The sequence below is a fragment of the Phyllobates terribilis genome, unplaced genomic scaffold, assembly GCF_046119375.1.
Source record: "Phyllobates terribilis strain yellow unplaced genomic scaffold, ASM4611937v1 Scaffold_8__6_contigs__length_399053987, whole genome shotgun sequence".
Taxonomy (NCBI): Eukaryota; Metazoa; Chordata; class Amphibia; order Anura; family Dendrobatidae; genus Phyllobates; species Phyllobates terribilis.
In genome coordinates this window covers 370,223,023-370,243,126 of record NW_027362768.1, presented here as the reverse complement: position 1 = coordinate 370,243,126, position 20,104 = coordinate 370,223,023, and the positions used below count along the sequence as shown (strand labels likewise).

Genomic DNA, 20,104 nt, shown 5'->3' with positions numbered 1-20,104 from the left:
TGGGTCACAGTTAACGGTGGTGTACACAGGGGTCAGTGATGGGCCCTCTTCTTTCTAACATTTATTAATGGTCTTGTAGCGGACATACAGAGTACAATTTCAATATTTTCAAGGTAATCAACACACAGGAGGATAATTTAATGTTACAGAGGGATTGATATAAGCTGGAGGCTTGGGCTGAGAAATGGCAATTGAAGTTTATTGTAGATAAATGGAAGGTTGTGAGCAGAGGAAATAAAATGTGTAATTAAGTACTAAATTATAAAACTCACTGAAAAACCTGGGTGGATGGCAAACTCCATTTTAGGGACCAGTGTCAGTCAGCTGCTGCCAAGGCTAATAAAATAATAGGATGCATTAAAGGGAACCTGTCAGGCCCTCCAACCCAGCAGCAGTCACCTATGTATGAGTAAATTCCCTGTAATACGTTATCGAGTGAAAAGAAGGTATAAAAAAAAAAGCATTTATAATGTCCCCGTTTCCTATGCTAACGAGGGCTTTGACTAGTCGATGGGGCGTTAGTTGCGCCAGACTAGTCAGCCCTCTTTCAATGTAATGATATCACTATGGGCGTGATAAGATCATTTGCACGAACGGCGTCATCGCCGCTCATGCAAATCTCGCGCACGTGCTCTGCTCATTCGGACTGCGTCTCTGAAGCCAAGTGTACGCTTCCCGGCTTCAGAGGCGCGCACTGCCCATGACTGGGAGCCATCTTCGGGACATGCACAAGTGCGCCCCTGAAGCTGGGAAGCGTGCACCTGGCTTCAGAGACACAGTGACACTGCCAGAATGAGCTTCTGCTTACCGGGCCCCAGGGTATGATAAGGTATTGTGTGCCGGCGCACCGCCATCAGCAGAGCACATCTCTGCACAGGAAGCCTTCCTGGAGCTCCATGGCCGTCAAAACTGAACGCCATGCATCTCCAAGGGAGTCCCTCCGCCTCTTCTGTGATGCGCTGGTGACCGCAGGTACGTGCACCACTAGCCAGGATACTAGAAGCGGAGCTGCTCCAAGGGATCGTATGAGAGACAAGTATAAAAAAAACTATTTTTTTAATAAAATGAATTCAATGGGTTTGGGGGGGATGGGATGATAATGAAGTGAGGGTGGGGGGCATTGAATGATGATGCATTAGGGTGAGAGTGCAAATAATGATGAATTTTGGGTGGAGGACCGCAAATGATGAATTGAGGGTGGGGGACAACAAATGATGAATTGAGGGTAGGTGGTTGGGCAGAGCAAATACTGATGAATTGGTAAGGGTACAGCAAATGATAATGAATAGAGGGTGGGGTACAGCAAATGATAATGAATTGAGACTAGGGGATAGTAAATTATGAATTGAGGGTGGAGGTGGGAGGGAGGATATGACAGTGAATTGGGGTGGAGGGGGGGTATGTAAATATAATGAACTGGGTGGAGTGGGAGGTACAGAGTGGGGGGCATTGAGTATGCAGGAATGTGACTGGTAATGAATTGGGGGAAACAGCAGAGGTGCTAATTAATTTACATATTTATTGGTTGGGGAAAGTTGTTATTTATAGCTATTGGGGGCACAGTGGTGCATTACAATTCATATTTGGAATGGTGGATTGCATAATAACTAATTATATATTAAAGGTGCGAGCACGTATGTATTCAGCTGTGTAATGTAGAAGTTGGGGAAAAAAGTGGGGAATGTGATCTGGAAGTGGTGCTCTAGATAACTGTTATTTTCTGGAGAGACGAGTCCTGGCTGGAAGAAGTGATGGCCTGTACACTGACACTATATACAGAGCTCCTGTGTATAATGTCACTGGTGATCACTGTATTACCTGTACACTGACACTATATACAGAGCTCCTGTGTATAATGTCACTGGTGATCCCTGTATTACCTGTACACTGACACTATATACAGAGCTCCTGTGTATAATGTCACTGGTGATCACTGTATTACCTGTACACTATACACTATATACAGAGCTCCTGTGTATAATGTCACTGGTGATCCCTGTATTACCTGTACACTATACACTATATAAAGAGCTGCTGTGTATAATGTCACTGGTGATCACTGTATTACCTGTACACTGACACTATATACAGAGCTCCTGTGTATAATGTCACTGGTGATCACTGTATTACCTGTACACTATACACTATATACAGAGCTCCTGTGTATAATGTCACTGGTGATCCCTGTATTACTTGTACACTATATACAGAGCTCCTGTGTATAATGTCACTGGTGATCACTGTATTACCTGTACACTATATACAGAGCTCCTGTGTATAATGTCACTGGTGATCACTGTATTACCTGTACACTGACACTATATACAGAGCTCCTGTGTATAATGTCACTGGTGATCCCTGTATTACCTGTACACTATATACAGAGCTCCTGTGTATAATGTCACTGGTGATCACTGTATTACCTCTACACTGACACTATATACAGAGCTCCTGTGTATAATGTCACTGGTGATCCCTGTATTACCTGTACACTATATACAGAGCTCCTGTGTATAATGTCACTGGTGATCACTGTATTACCTGTACACTATATACAGAGCTCCTGTGTATAATGTCACTGGTGATCACTGTATTACCTGTACACTGACACTATATACAGAGCTCCTGTGTATAATGTCACTGGTGATCCCTGTATTACCTGTACACTATATACAGAGCTCCTGTGTATAATGTCACTGGTGATCACTGTATTACCTGTACACTATATACAGAGCTCCTGTGTATAATGTCACTGGTGATCACTGTATTACCTGTACACTGACACTATATACAGAGCTCCTGTGTATAATGTCACTGGTGATCACTGTATTACCTGTACACTGACACTATATACAGAGCTCCTGTGTATAATGTCGCTCGTGATCACTGTATTACCTGTACACTGACACTATATACAGAGCTCCTGTGTATAATGTCACTGGTGATCCCTGTATTACCTGTACACTATACACTATATAAAGAGCTGCTGTGTATAATGTCACTGGTGATCACTGTATTACCTGTACACTGACACTATATACAGAGCTCCTGTGTATAATGTCACTGGTGATCACTGTATTACCTGTACACTATACACTATATACAGAGCTCCTGTGTATAATGTCACTGGTGATCCCTGTATTACCTGTACACTATACACTATATACAGAGCTGCTGTGTATAATGTCACTGGTGATCACTGTATTACCTGTACACTGACACTATATACAGAGCTCCTGTGTATAATGTCACTGGTGATCACTGGATTACCTCTACACTGACACTATATACAGAGCCCCTGTCTATAATATCACTGGGGATCCCTGTATTACCTCTACACTGACACTATAAACAGAGCTCCTGTGTATAATATCACTGGTGATCACTGTATTACCTGTATACTGACACTATATACAGAGCTCCTGTGTATAATGTCACTGGTGATCACTGTATTACCTCTACACTGACACTATATACAGAGCTCCTGTGTATAATGTCACTGGTGATCCCTGTATTACCTGTACACTATATACAGAGCTCCTGTGTATAATGTCACTGGTGATCACTGTATTACCTGTACACTATATACAGAGCTCCTGTGTATAATGTCACTGGTGATCACTGTATTATCTGTACACTGACACTATATACAGAGCTCCTGTGTAAAATGTCACTGGTGATCACTGTATTACCTGTACACTGACACTATATACAGAGCTCCTGTGTATAATGTCGCTCGTGATCACTGTATTACCTGTACACTGACACTATATACAGAGCTCCTGTGTATAATGTCACTGGTGATCCCTGTATTACCTGTACACTGACACTATATACAGAGCCCCTGTGTATAATATCACTGGTGATCCCTGTATTACCTCTACACTGACACTATATACAGAGCTCCTGTGTATAATATCACTGGTGATCACTGTATTACCTGTATACTGACACTATATACAGAGCTCCTGTGTATAATGTCACTGGTGATCACTGTATTACCTGTACACTGACACTATATACAGAGCTCCTGTGTATAATGTCACTGGTGATCACTGGATTACCTCTACACTGACACTATATACAGAGCCCCTGTGTATAATATCACTGGTGATCCCTGTATTACCTCTACACTGACACTATATACAGAGCTCCTGTGTATAATATCACTGGTGATTACTGTATTACCTGTATACTGACACTATATACAGAGCTCCTGTGTATAATGTCACTGGTGATCACTGTATTACCTGTACACTGACACTATATACAGAGCTCCTGTGTATAATGTCACTGGTGATCCCTGTATTAACTGTACACTGACACTATATACAGAGCTCCTGTGTATAATGTCACTGGTGATCACTGTATTACCTGTACACTATACACTATATACAGAGCTCCTGTGTATAATGTCACTGGTGATCCCTGTATTACCTGTACACTATACACTATATAAAGAGCTGCTGTGTATAATGTCACTGGTGATCACTGTATTACCTGTACACTGACACTATATACAGAGCTCCTGTGTATAATGTCACTGGTGATCACTGTATTACCTGTACACTATACACTATATACAGAGCTCCTGTGTATAATGTCACTGGTGATCCCTGTATTACCTGTACACTATACACTATATACAGAGCTGCTGTGTATAATGTCACTGGTGATCACTGTATTACCTGTACACTGACACTATATACAGAGCTCCTGTGTATAATGTCACTGGTGATCACTGTATTACCTGTACACTGACACTATATACAGAGCTCCTGTGTATAATGTCACTGGTGATCACTGGATTACCTCTACACTGACACTATATACAGAGCCCCTGTGTATAATATCACTGGTGATCCCTGTATTACCTCTACACTGACACTATATACAGAGCTCCTGTGTATAATATCACTGGTGATCACTGGATTACCTGTATACTGACACTATATACAGAGCTCCTGTGTATAATGTCACTGTATTACCTCTACACTGACACTATATACAGAGCTCCTGTGTATAATGTCACTGGTGATCCCTGTATTACCTGTACACTATATACAGAGCTCCTGTGTATAATGTCACTGGTGATCACTGTATTACCTGTACACTATATACAGAGCTCCTGTGTATAATGTCACTGGTGATCACTGTATTACCTGTACACTGACACTATATACAGAGCTCCTGTGTATAATGTCACTGGTGATCACTGTATTACCTGTACACTGACACTATATACAGAGCTCCTGTGTATAATGTCACTGGTGATCACTGTATTACCTGTACACTGACACTATATACAGAGCTCCTGTGTATAATGTCGCTCGTGATCACTGTATTACCTGTACACTGACACTATATACAGAGCTCCTGTGTATAATGTCACTGGTGATCCCTGTATTACCTGTACACTATACACTATATAAAGAGCTGCTGTGTATAATGTCACTGGTGATCACTGTATTACCTGTACACTATACACTATATAAAGAGCTGCTGTGTATAATGTCACTGGTGATCACTGTATTACCTGTACACTGACACTATATACAGAGCTCCTGTGTATAATGTCACTGGTGATCACTGTATTACCTGTACACTATACACTATATACAGAGCTCCTGTGTATAATGTCACTGGTGATCCCTGTATTACCTGTACACTATACACTATATACAGAGCTGCTGTGTATAATGTCACTGGTGATCACTGTATTACCTGTACACTGACACTATATACAGAGCTCCTGTGTATAATGTCACTGGTGATCACTGTATTACCTGTACACTGACACTATATACAGAGCTCCTGTGTATAATGTCACTGGTGATCACTGGATTACCTCTACACTGACACTATATACAGAGCCCCTGTGTATAATATCACTGGGGATCCCTGTATTACCTCTACACTGACACTATATACAGAGCTCCTGTGTATAATATCACTGGTGATCACTGTATTACCTGTATACTGACACTATATACAGAGTTCCTGTGTATAATGTCACTGGTGATCACTGTATTACCTCTACACTGACACTATATACAGAGCTCCTGTGTATAATGTCACTGGTGATCCCTGTATTACCTGTACACTATATACAGAGCTCCTGTGTATAATGTCACTGGTGATCACTGTATTACCTGTACACTATATACAGAGCTCCTGTGTATAATGTCACTGGTGATCACTGTATTATCTGTACACTGACACTATATACAGAGCTCCTGTGTATAATGTCACTGGTGATCACTGTATTACCTGTACACTGACACTATATACAGAGCTCCTGTGTATAATGTCACTGGTGATCACTGGATTACCTCTACACTGACACTATATACAGAGCCCCTGTGTATAATATCACTGGTGATCCCTGTATTACCTCTACACTAACACTATATACAGAGCTCCTGTGTATAATATCACTGGTGATCACTGTATTACCTGTATACTGACACTATATACAGAGCTCCTGTGTATAATGTCACTGGTGATCACTGTATTACCTGTACACTGACACTATATACAGAGCTCCTGTGTATAATGTCACTGGTGATCCCTGTATTACCTGTACACTATATAAAGAGCTCCTGTGTATAATGTCACTGGTGATCACTGTATTATCTGTACACTATATACAGAGCTCCTGTGTATAATGTCACTGGTGATCACTGTATTACCTGTACACTGACACTATATACAGAGCTCCTGTGTATAATGTCACTGGTGATCACTGTATTACCTGTACACTGACACTATATACAGAGCTCCTGTGTATAATGTCGCTCGTGATCACTGTATTACCTGTACACTGACACTATATACAGAGCTCCTGTGTATAATGTCACTGGTGATCCCTGTATTACCTGTACACTGACACTATATACAGAGCTCCTATGCATAGTGTCACTGGTGATCCCTGTATTACCTGTACACTATACACTATATACAGAGCTCTTGTGTATAATGTCACTGGTGATCCCTGTATTACCTGTACACTGACACTATATACAGAGCTCCTATGCATAGTGTCACTGGTGATCCCTGTATTACCTGTACACTATACACTATATACAGAGCTCTTGTGTATAATGTCACTGGTGATCCCTGTATTACCTGTACACTGACACTATATACAGAGCTCCTGTGTATAATGTCACTGGGGATCACTGTATTACCTGTACAGTGACACTATATACAGAGCTCCTATGCATAATGTCACTGGTGATCCCTGTATTACCTGTACACTATACACTATATACAGAGCTCTTGTGCAAAATGTCACTGGTGATCCCTGTATTACCTGTACACTGACACTATATACAGAGCTCCTGTGTATGATGTCACTGGTGATCCCTGTATTACCTGTACACTGACACTATATACAGAGCTCCTGTGTATAATGTCACTGGTGATCCCTGTATTACCTCTACACTGACACTATATACAGAGCTCTTGTGTATAATGTCACTGGTGATCCCTGTATTACCTCTACACTGACACTATATACAGAGCTCTTGTGTATAATGTCACTGGTGTTCCCTGTATTACCTATACACTATATACAGAGCTCCTGTGTATAATGTCACTGGTGATCACTGTATTACCTGTACCCTATATACAGAGCTCCTGTGTATAATATCACTGGTGATCACTGGATTACCTGTACACTGACACTATATACAGAGCTCCTCTGCATGTCACAGGTGATCACTGTATTACCTGTACACTGACACTATATACAGAGCTCTTGTGTATAATGTCACTCATGATCACTGTGTTACCTGTACACTGACACTATATACAGAGCTCTTGTGTATAATGCCACTGGTGATCACTGTATTACCTGTACACTATATGCTGAGCTCCTGTATATAATGTCACTGATGATCCCTGTATTACCTACACTATATACAGGGCTGCTGTGTATAATGTCACTGGTGATCATTGTATTACCTGTACACTGACACCATACACAGAGCAGCTCTTGTGTATAATGTCACTGGTGATCCCTGTATTACCTACACTATATACAGAGCTGCTGTGTATAATGTCACTGGTGATCACTGTATTACCTGTACACTATATACAGAGCTCCTGTGTATAATGTCACTGGTGATCATTGTATTTCCTGTACACTGACACCATACACAGAGCAGCTCCTGTGTATAATATCACTGGTGATCATTGTATTACCTGTACACTAACACTATATACAGAGCTCCTGTGTATAATGTAACTGGTTATCACTGTATTAACTGTACACTATATACAGAGCTCGTGTATAATGTCACTGGTGATCACTGTATTACCTGTACACTATACACTATATACAGAGCTTCTGTGTATAATGTCACTGGTGATCACTGTATTACATGTACCCTGACACTATATACAGAGCTTCTGTGTATAATGTAACTGGTGATCACTGTATTACCTATACACTATATACAGAGCTCTTGTGTATAATGTCACTGGTGATCACTGTATTACCTGTACACTATACACTATATACAGAGTTCCTGTGTATAATGTCCCTGGTGATCACTGTATTACATGTACCCTGACACTATGTACAGAGCTCCTGTGTATAATGTCACCGGTGAGCACTGTATTAACTGTACACTTACACTATACACTGTATACTTTGTACAGAGATCCTGTGTATAATGGCACTTATGGTAATATTAGTATTGTGTTTTTTTTATTAATTATCAGTATTGTAGGATTCGGTCACTATGTGGTGGTAATATGTGATCTGGTCATGGTGTGATGGTATTTGTCCCTTTGTATGTGGTATTATTCGGTTACTATGTGGTGGTAATATGTGATCTGGCCATGGTGTGGCAGTATTTGGCCCCTGTATGTGGTATTATTGGTCACTATGTAGTGGTAATATGTGATCTGGTCATGGTGTGGAGGTATTTATCCCTTGTATGTGGTTTTATTCAGCCACTATGTGGTGGTAATATATAATCTGTCCATGATATAGCGGTATTTGTTCCTTGTATGTGATATTATTCAGTCACTATGTGGTGGTAATATGTGGTCTGGTCATGGTGTGGCGGTATTTGTCCTTTGTATGTGGTATTATTCAGACACTATGTGGTGGTGAAATGTGGTCTGGTCATGGTGTGGCGGTATTTGTCCCTTGTATGTGGTATTATTCCATCACTATGTGGTAGTAATGTGATCTGGTCATGGTGTTATGGTATTTGTTCATTGTATGTGGAATTATTCGGTCATTATGTGGTGGTAATATGTGATCTGGTCATGGTGTGATGGTATTTGTTCATTGTATGTGGAATTATTCGGTCACTATGTGGTGGTAATATGTGATCTGGTCATGGTATGATGGTATTTGTTCATTGTATGTGGAATTATTCAGTCACTGTGGTGGTAATATGTGGTCTGGCTATGGTGTGGCTGTATTTGTTCCTTGTATGTGGTATTATTCGGTCACTATGTGGTGGTAATATGTGGTCCGGGCATGGTGTGGCGGTATTTGCTCCTTATATGTGGTATTACTCAGTCACTGTGGTTATGCGGTGCTAATATGTAGTCTGGTCATGATGTAGCGGTATTTGTTCCTTGTATGTGGTATTATTATTTGGTCACTATGTGGTGGTAATATGTTGTCTGGTGATGATGTGGCGGTATTTGTTCCTTGTATGTGGTATTATTCGGTCACTGTGTGGTGGTAATATGTGGTCTGATTGTGGTGTGACGGTATTAGTTCCTTGTATATGGTCTTAATATGTGGTCTGATCATGGTGTGGTGGTATTTATACCCTATATGTGGTATTATTTAGTCACTATGTAACGGGTCTGGGAGGCGGAACCTCTGAGCTACTATACAAGGGGGCGGTCCTTGTAAGGGAGCGGGTGGCGACCAGGGAAGGCGGGCTGGTAGTCTCAGCAGGTGAACGGGACAGTCTCTGAGTGAACGGGACAGTCTCTGAGTGAACGGGCTGGAGGTCACGGCAAGTGACCGGGGCAGTCTCTAGGTATAGGGTTGGTACGACCTGTGGCGGCTGAAGATAGACGTGAGCTCCCAGGTGAGCAGGCGAGAGTCTCTGGATGAACGGGTGGTCACAGCATGTGACGGCGGAGCCTCCAGGAAGACCAGCGGACAGGCGACAGATGAGTGCTCCCAGGTGAGCGGGCAGAAGTCTCTGGACAGGCGGGTGGTCACAGCACGTGACGGCAGAGCCTCCGGGTAGGCAAGCAGACAGGTAGCAGATGAGCGCTCCCAGGTGAGCGGGCAGGAGTCACTGGACAGGCAGGTGGTCACAGCACGTGACGGCGGAGCCTCCAGGTAGGCTAGCAGGCAGGTAGCAGATGTGCGCTCCCAGGTGAGCGGGCAAGCTGGTCCATAGACAGACTGACAGGAGTTGGAAGGCAGACCGTCGGACCTCAGGCAAGCAGGCAGGTAGCTGATGTGCGCTCCCAGGTGAGCGGGCAGGCTGGTCCTTAGACAGACTGAGAGGATTAGTAAGGCAGACCGTCGGACCGCAGACTAGCAGGCAGGTAGCAAGTAATCAGGCAGGAATCTGGCAGGTAACTGGCAGGTAACTGGCAACGGGACCTGAGGGCTGAAGCACAGGTGAGACACAGGTGCAAACAACATTGCTCGGGCACCTCCATTTTGGAGGAGGTGCCTTATATATGGTAAAGTCCTCCGGCCATTGGCCGGGGACTCCTTAGGACGGCGCGCGCGGCCCCTTTAAGAGGGAGGAGAGCGCGCGCGCGCGCCCTAAGCACAGTGGCCGGGAAGGAGCGCGCGCTGCCAGCAGAGCGGGAGAGGGACGCCGGGCACGGAGCAGAGCGGTGAGGGGAACACCGTCCCTGCCTAGCAGAGGGCAGGGACGCCGGCACTACACACTACATGGTGGTAATATGTAGTCTGGTTGTGGTGTGGCAGTATTTGTTCCTTGTATGTGGTATTATTCTGTCACTATGGTGGTAATATGTGGTCTGGTCATGAAGTGGCAGTATTTGTTCCTTGTATGTGATTTATTTGGTCATTATATGGTGGTAATATGTGGTCTGGTCATGGTGTGGCGGTATTTGTTCCTTGTATGTGGTATTATTTGGTCACTATGTGGTCTGGTCATTGTGTGGTGGTATTTGTTCCTTGTATGTGGTATTATTCGGTAACTATGTGATAATATGTGGTCTGGTCATGGTGTGGTGGTATTTGTCCCTTATATGGGGTATTATTCACTATGTGGCGGTACATAGTGGTCTGGTCATGGTGTGATGGTATTTGTTCATTGTGGTATTATTCGGTCACTATGTGGCGGTAATATGTGGTCTGGTCATGGTGTGATGGTATTATTCAGTCACTATGTGGTGGTAATATGTGGTCTGGTCATGATGTGGCAGTATTTGTTCCTTGTATGTATTATTCGGTCACTATGTGGTGGTAATATGTTGTCTGGTGATGATGTGGCAGTATTTGTACCTTGTATGTGGTATTATGCGGTCACTATGTGGTGGTAATATGTGGTCTGATCATGGTGTGGTGGTATTTGTTCCTTGTATGTGGTATTATTTGGTCACTATGTGGTGGTAATATGTGGTCTGATCATGGTGTGGTGGTATTTGTCCCTTGTATGGGGTATTATTCAGTCACTATGTGGCGGTACTTAGTGGTCTGGTCATGGTGTGGCAGTATTTGTTCCTTGTATGTGGTATTATTTGGTCATTATATGGTGGTAATATGTGGTCTGGTCATGGTGTGGCGGTATTTGTTCCTTGTATGTGGTATTATTTGGTCACTATGTGGTCTGGTCATTGTGTGGCAGTATTTGTTCCTTGTATGTGGTATTATTCGGTCACTATGTGATGATAATACGTGGTCTGGTCATGGTGTGGTGGTATTTGTCCCTTATATAGGGTATTATTCAGTCACTATGTGGCGGTACTTAGTGGTCTGGTCATGGTGTGATGGTATTTGTTCATTGTGGTATTATTCGGTCACTATGTGGTGGTAATATGTGGTCTGGTCATGGTGTGATGGTATTATTCAGTCACTATGTGGTGGTAATATGTCGTCTTTGTCACGGTGTGGCGGTATTTGTTCATTGTATGTGGAATTATTCGGTCACTATTGGTGGTAATATGTGGTCCGGTCATGGTGTGGCAGTATTTATTCCTTGTATGTGGTATTATTCAGTCACTGTGATTATGCCGTGCTAATATGTGGTCTGGTCATGACGTGGCGGTATTTGTACCTTATATGTGGTACTATGCGGTCACTATGTGGTGGTAATATGTGGTCTGATCATGGTGTGGTAGTATTTATACCTTATACGTGGTATTATTTTGTCACTATGTGATGGTAATATGTGGTCTGGTTGTGGTGTGGCGGTATTTGTTCCCTGTATGTGGTATTATTCTGTCACTATGGAGGTAATATATGGTCTGGTCATGATGTGGCAGTATTTGTTCCTTGTATGTGGTATTATTCGGTCATTATATGTTGGTAATATGTGGTCTGGTCATGGTGTGGCAATATTTGTTCCTTGTATGTGGTATTATTTGGTCACTATGTGGTGGCAATATGTGGTCTGGTCATGGTGTGGTGGTATTTGTCCCTTGTATGGGGTATTATTCAGTCACTATGTGGTGGTAATATGTGGTCTGCTCATGGCGTGACGGTATTTGTTCCTTGTATGTGGTATTATTCGGTCACTATGTGGTGGTAATATGTGGTCTGCTCATGGTGTGACGGCATTTGTTCTTTGTATGTGGTATTATTCGGTCACTATGTGGTGGTAATATGCGATCTGGTCATGGTATGAAGTTATTTGTTCCTTGCATGTGGTATTATCCGGTCACTATGTGGTCGTAATATGTGATCCAGCCATGGTGTGACTGTATTTGTCCCTTGTATGTGGTATTACTGGTCATTTTAAAACATTATGTGACACGTTCACTTAAAAAAATATATCTAAAAAGAGTATTGGATATTTTAAGAAATGTTTAATAGGTTAGAGTAGAGTAGGGCCCGGCCAGAAGAGTCTGCCTTGTGGTGGTAGTGGCTTAAAAAATCTTTTGGCCAAAACAAAAGCTGCTGGCTATGTGCGATCTGGTGTTCGATGGGAACTGTTAATGTGTGATTGGTGAGAACGTGGTGTAGAAGTGGAGTTTTTCCAAGAGTGGGCGGTGGGACTGTGGAAGGTTTGAGAGGTGGAGGCATAGGCGGATTATAATGAGGGCAATCCGGTCTACCGCCCGGGGCCTCGGGCCTCCAGAGGGCCCGGGGCTCCTATGGCCAGATTGCCCTCATTATATGTGCGGCGCTGCGGCACATACTGGCAGACAGTGGCGGGGGGGCGCCGGACCGCTGTCCCAGCAGCGGCGCACGGACGCTTCTTCTCCGGCCAGGCCAGCACTGCAGCAGTTAACTTCCCTGTGCTGGCCCGACCGTGTCACTGCTAGGAGACACGGCCCTGTGCGCGGCCGTGTCTCCTAGCTGTGATGTCACGCAGTGCGCGCCCGGCCTGCAGTGCTGCACCGGAGAGGAGCAGCAGGGGGACTGGAGCGGAGCCTGGGGATGGTGAATCTGTGTGTGTGTGTCTGTGTGTGTATGAGAGAGTGTGTGTGTATGAGAGAGTGTGAGTGTGTGAGAGAGTGTGTGTGTGAGAGAGTGTGTGTGTATATGTGTGAGTGTGTGCAGGCAGATATCATTGTGTGATGTCTGTTTATATGTATTTTTGTGTTTCAAATGTGTTTATGCGTGTATGTATATATCTGTATATGTTTGTGTGTGCGTGACTGCGTGCGACCTCCTGCTGTCTCTGGGGGGGGGGGGGGTGCCGTGCGGCCTCCCGCTGTGTATAGATGGCTACGTGCGGCCTCCTGCTGTGTATAGATGGCGCTGTGCGGCCTCCTGCTGTGTATAGATGGCTACGTGCGGCCTCCCGCTGTGTATAGATGGCGCCGTGTGGCCTCCCGCTGTGTATAGATGGCTACGTGCGGCCTCCTGCTGTGTATAGATGGCTACGTGCGGCCTCCTGCTGTGTATAGATGGCTACGTGCGGCCTCCTGCTGTGTATAGATGGCTACGTGCGGCCTCCTGCTGTGTATAAATGGCTACGTGCGGTTTCCCACTGTGTATAGATGGCGCCGTGTGGCCCCCCGCTGTGTATAGATGGCGCCGTGTGGCCTCCCGCTGTGTATAGATGGCTACGTGTGGCCTCCTGCTGTGTATAGATGGCACCGTGCGGCCCCCCGCTGTGTATAGATGGCACCGTGCAGCCTCCTGCTGTGTATATATGGCTACGTGCGGCCTCCTGCTGTGTGTAGATGGCACCATGCGGCCCCCTGTTATGTATAGATGGCTACGTGCGGCCTCCCGCTGTGTATAGATGGCGCCGTGCGGCCTCCTGCTGTGTATAGATGGCTACGTGCGGCCTCCTGCTGTGTATAGATGGTACCGTGCGGCCCCCTGCTGTGTATAGATGGCACCGTGTGGCCTCCCGCTGCGTATAGATGGAGCTGTGCGGCCTCCTGCTGTGTATAGATGGCGCCGTGCGGCCTCCTGCTGTGTATAGATGGCTACGTGCGGCCTCCCGCTGTGTATAGATGGCTATGTGCGGCCTCCCGCTGTGTATAGATTGCTACGTGTGGCCTCCCGCTGTGTATAGATGGCGCCGTGCGGCCTCCCGCCGTGTTTAGATGGCTACGTGTGCTCAATATTGAGTCATACAATTAATGTAAGGCTATGTGCCCACGATGCAGAAATGCTCCGGATTTTTTTTGAGCGTTTCTGCATCTCCCTGGCAGAAAAAACGCATGCGGATTGTACATGCGGATTGTACATGCGGATTGTACATGCGGATTGTACATGCGGATTGTACATGTGTTTTTCCTGCCAGGAACATGCGGATGTGAAGCGTTTTGATCATGCATTTCCGCATGCAGGTTGTCAATCACTTTCCAAGCGATTTTAGCATCACTTGGAAAGTGCTTGACAACTTGGTCACACTATATAAATCCATGCAACCGGCAACCGGCATATATAGTGTGACCGTAAAAGAATGGTAAAAAATAAAAAATAAATATAAAATTACCTTCTGATCGCCTGCCAACGTCAGCGGTCGCATGACCCGTCACATGACTAAATGACGTCACGGCAGGTCCTTTTCAGACCATCGCGAGCTGCCGGGAAGCCAGGATGCATCGGATAAAGACACCGGAGGCCATCAGAAGGTAAGTATAATATTTATGTTTTATTTTATTCTTTTTTTACAGGTTCTATGGTACCCGGGTCCAGAGGAGAGTCTCCTGTCCTCCACACCCGGGTACCATCCGCACATTGAAACATATGGATTCCGCATGTACAGATGCAGTGATGCGGATTCCATGCGTTCCAATGCAAGTCAATGGCGGTGAAAACGCAGGACTTCTGCAAAATAATTGGTAGTGCTGCGGATTTTTCCGCAATGATAATCCGCAGCGGAAATTTCCGCACCATGTGCACAGCACATGCGGATTATCATTGGGGAACATGGCAGACCTTCTACCAAGCGTTTTTTTAAGCGTTTCTGCAGCGGAATTGCTTAAAAAACGCATAGTGGGCACACAGCCAAAAAAAAAATTATTATAATTAATATTGTGCCAAATTAATTTCACGTGATCTATTGCAGGGGATCATGTGATACATCAGGTGTGTGTGTGTGTGGGGGGGGGGGCGCGCCTTCTAAACTGCCCGGGGCCCTTGCTACTCTTAATCCACCCCTGGGTGGAGGCGGAGCTGGGATGGAACCTGTTCGGAGTCTTAAGGGGGCCCGAACATTTTGCCAGTATGGGGCCCTGAAATTCCTGGTGCCAGCCCTGGTGAACTAGAGTGGGTGCAGAGAAGAGCAACCAAGGTTAATAAAGGAATGGGAGACTGCAATATCAAGACAGATTATTAATCTTCAGTGTTCACTTCATTGATTTTGTTTCATCTGAAAAATCATAAATGGAAATTGTCAGGTCATCCATTATGGCTTAGTGGCGGTCTAGGCGGCTTAAAATAATGCGTCTGATCCACATCAGTAACCGTATAATTGACACTGAGATTTACCATGGGGAGATGTGAGTGGGACGTGTGGCCGAGGTCAGGGCCACTAATCGCCCTAGAAATCAGGACATCTGGGGAGCAATAGGAAAAGGGCTCAAAGTGATCTCATGTACCAGGGCCCTTGTCAGATCTCAGGGACAGTGCACACAGGTCTGCCATTGTGCTGTATGTGTGAAGATAAAGAGGCGGCACCTCCTCCACACAATCCATAAGGGCAGTGGGGGGACATTTGGCCCCCTGGATCCTGCTCTCTCTTGCAGGGATACATCACAGTTCTTGGGCTCAGTCGATCAGGATGAGGCCTGTCCTTCTGTTAAATTTAGATTTATTTTTGATGATGTGCACTTCCTCCATCCCTCCACCAGAGGGCGCAAACTGTGTTAGTTCCAAGAAATTAAACCCTTTAATTTAAATGTCCCATTATACCGACCCCCCACGATGGGAGCCGACGGCATCTGTGGGGGGTTCTCTCTGCACCCCTGGTTTTAATCACAGTAAAAACATTGGGGTGACTGAGAAATAGACGGGTAAAGTACAGCCCCCTACCCCTGGCTGTAACATCGACATAGGGAGCACCTTTTATTTTCTGCCTATTGGTGATTTCAGGGGGGATTCTGCAGGGGGGTCGTGGTGGGTTGTAAAGAGAAGCGTCTGGACTGCAGGAATTGGGGGTCGTCGGCAGTTGGGGGGTGTTGGGTGATGGGGTACAGGGCGGCAAAGGTGACAGAAGAAACACAAGTTCATGCAGAGACAGGCTGAGGCTGTTGTTGTTCTCAACGTGGTCCGCTCTGTCAGTACAAGAGCAGCGGTGCAGAGGCAGGAGCGGCACATTGGGAGCAATCTGCAGAGCAGAGAACAGAGATCTGCACAGAGCACTCTACAGAGCAGAGAACAGCAATCTGCACAGAGGACTCTGCAGAGCACAGAGCAGAGAACAGAGCAATCTGCACAAGAGGACTCTGCAGAGCACAGAGCAGAGAACAGAGCAATCTGCACAGAGGACTCTGCAGAGCACAGAGCAGAGAACAGCAATCTGCACAGAGGACTCTGCAGAGCACAGAGCAGAGAACAGCAATCTGCACAGAGGACTCTGCAGAGCACAGAGCAGAGAACAGCAATCTGCACAGAGGACTCTGCAGAGCACAGAACAGCAATCTGCACAGAGGACTCTGCAGAGCACAGAAGAGCAATCAGAACAGAGGACTCTGCAGAGCACAGAGCAGAGATCCGCACAGAGGGCTCTGCAGAGCACAGAGAATAGAGCAATCTGCACAGAGGACTCTGCAGAGCACAGAGCAGCAATCTGCACAGAGGACTCTGCAGAGCACAGAAGAGCAATCAGAACAGAGGACTCTGCAGAGCACAGAGCAGAGATCCGCACAGAGGGCTCTGCAGAGCACAGAGAATAGAGCAATCTGCACAGAGGACTCTGCAGAGCACAGAGCAGCAATCTGCACAGAGGACTCTGCAGAGCAGAGAACAGCAATCTGCACAGAGGACTCTGCAGAGCACAGAGCAGCAATCTGCACAGAGGACTCTGCAGAGCAGAGAACAGCAATCTGCACAGAGGACTCTGCAGAGCACAGAGCAGCAATCTGCACAGAGGACTCTGCAGAGCACAGAGCAGCAATCTGCACAGAGGACTCTGCAGAGCAGAGAACAGCAATCTGCACAGAGGACTCTGCAGAGCACAGAGCAGCAATCTGCACAGAGGACTCTGCAGAGCAGAGAACAGCAATCTGCACAGAGGACTCTGCAGAGCATAAAGCAATCTGCACAAAGCAATCTGCAGAGCAGAGAACAGTAATCTGCACAGAGGACTCTGCACAGAGCAGAAGCAGAGCAGAGGATGGCGCTGGAGCTGGAGGAGAACGTGCCCACCACTGAGGAGGAGGATGAGGGTGATGATGGGGAGGATGAGACCCCCACAGGGAAGAGAAGCTCCAGGAGGAACAAGGGGGCTGCAGCCTCATCAGGGACCTCCAAGAAGAAGGGCAAGAAGAAGAACCAGCCGGGCAGGTACAGCCAACTGGTGGTGGACACCATCCGCAAACTGGGCGAGAGGAACGGCTCCTCCCTGGCCAAGATCTACGGAGAAGCCAAGAAGGTCTCCTGGTTCGACCAACAGAACGGCCGCACCTACCTGAAGTACTCGGTGAAGGCGCTGGTGCAGAACGACACCCTGCTGCAGGTGAAGGGGGTCGGGGCCAACGGCTCCTTCCGCCTCAACAAGAAGAAGCTGGAGGGCGGGGGGACCCCGGAGAGGAAGGCGACCCCCAAGCCGGCAGCGGCCAGGAGGACAAGTGCCAGCAGCCCCGCCAAGAAAAGCCACAAGAAAGCCAAGAAGGAGAAGCCCAAGAAGAGCAGCAAGAAGAAGGCGGCGGCGGCGAGTGCGGGGGGCAAGAAGGTGAAGAAGACTGCGAAGCCGAGCGTGCCCAAGGTGCCCAAATCCAGGAAGGCGTGATGCGCCGACCGCCGACCAGATCGCTTCTGTTCTCGTGTTTGTGCAATGATGTGATCGTGTCTCCAGAGCGCCCCCGAGAGGCGGAGCCCGGACACAACAGCCCGATCCGCCGCCGCCGCCGGGACACAATGTATCCTCCGTCACTATACTCGGAACTTTGAAACAATCCGCGCCTCCTGATTGGCCGGACAGAAGCTGTCACCCTAGCGACGGCGTTCGAAGGGCGTGGCCTCGGTGACAGCTGTGACGTGGCTGGAGGAGCTGCTGGACAGTACAGTGTGACCTCTCGGTGGTTCTCCTTCTTTTCCTTCATTTTCTTCTTCTAATTCTCCTCCTTCTTTTCTTCTTATTCTCCATCTTCTTTTTCTCCTCCTTCGTCTCCATCTTCTTTTTCTCCTCCTTCGTCTCCATCTTCTTTTTCTCCTCCTTCGTCTCCATCTTCTTTTTCTCCTCCTTCTTCTCCTCCATCTTCCTCTTATCCTCCTCCTTCTCTTTGGGACCTTTCATTCCTTTTGTACATTTTGTGTTGCTCTTTATTTTGCACTTTATAATTTTATCTTTTATGTATTTTATGTTTTGATATTTTTTATGCTGAATTAAAAAAAAAAAAAAAGTTGCTTAAATATTTGTGATTTTTATTATTAATAATAATCATTTTACTGATATAGCACCAACGTAGTTTAAATATTTTGAAGGCAGATATTAAGTGCAAACAATGAGGAGGATGGAATGGGAAGGGGGGGGTAACCACCCAATGGGGGGGGGGGCGCACCCCGACCTTGGGACCCACACTGATGTGTAGAACAGGGCACTTTTATCCCTGTAACAATGGAGCGGCGTTCGTTCATCCAACCTCACACTCCATTTATAACAGATACAAAAGTTCCCGTTATGCCGATCTCTGCAGGTCCCAACTGTTGGCCTCCACCAATCAGCGAGTTATCAGCTTTCAACAGGTCGGCAATAACTTTGCTTTATTTTTCCCGCTGGAGTGGCGCTCCTAATCTAAGTTCCCTGCTCCTACTCTTATTCAAACCCGCCACCTCTTCACTTTCTATCCGCGCTGCTCAGGTTCTGTCTCCAGCAGTTTGTGACCTGTCGGATCACTCCATTGTTTGCTGTGCGAGCCGGAGGTCACTTTTCAATGCAAGTCTATGAGGGTCTCGTTCTGGCTCCCATAGACTTACATTAAGCGCTTGTGATCGTTACCTCTGACTTCCGGACAGTCTGAAGTTGCGGTCACAAGAAAGCGCTAATAAAAGGTGAAGACAGCGGCAGGTAAGTATTAGGCTACGTGCCCACGATGCAGATTTAATGCGTTTCCGCGGCACCATTTCCGAAAACGCATTAAAAACGCTTGTTGTCTGCCATGTTTCCCAATGATAATCCGCATGTGCTGTGCACATGCTGCGGAAATTTCCGCTGCGGATTATCATTGCGGAAAAATCCGCAGCACAATCATTACTTTTGCGGAATCGCAGCAAAATCGCCATTGACCTGCACTGAATCGCATGACTACATGTACACATGCGGATATTATGCGATTCAAT

General features: G+C 46.0%; 1 protein-coding gene across 1 annotated transcript; it reads left to right on the top strand.

Annotated features, from left to right (window-relative positions):
- The first annotated feature begins 16,884 nt into the window (after positions 1–16,884).
- Positions 16,885–19,177, top strand: LOC141157523 (uncharacterized). Its single transcript, XM_073644920.1, has one exon. It carries the CDS (start codon positions 17,940–17,942, stop codon positions 18,552–18,554), a length of 615 nt encoding a protein of 204 aa, XP_073501021.1. The 5' UTR covers positions 16,885–17,939; the 3' UTR covers positions 18,555–19,177.
- The last annotated feature ends 927 nt before the right edge of the window (positions 19,178–20,104 follow it).

Coding starts and splice junctions, on each gene's coding strand:
- LOC141157523 (XM_073644920.1), top strand. CDS start 17,940: ATGGCGCTGGAGCTGGAGGAGAACGTGCCCACCACTGAGGAGGAGGAT.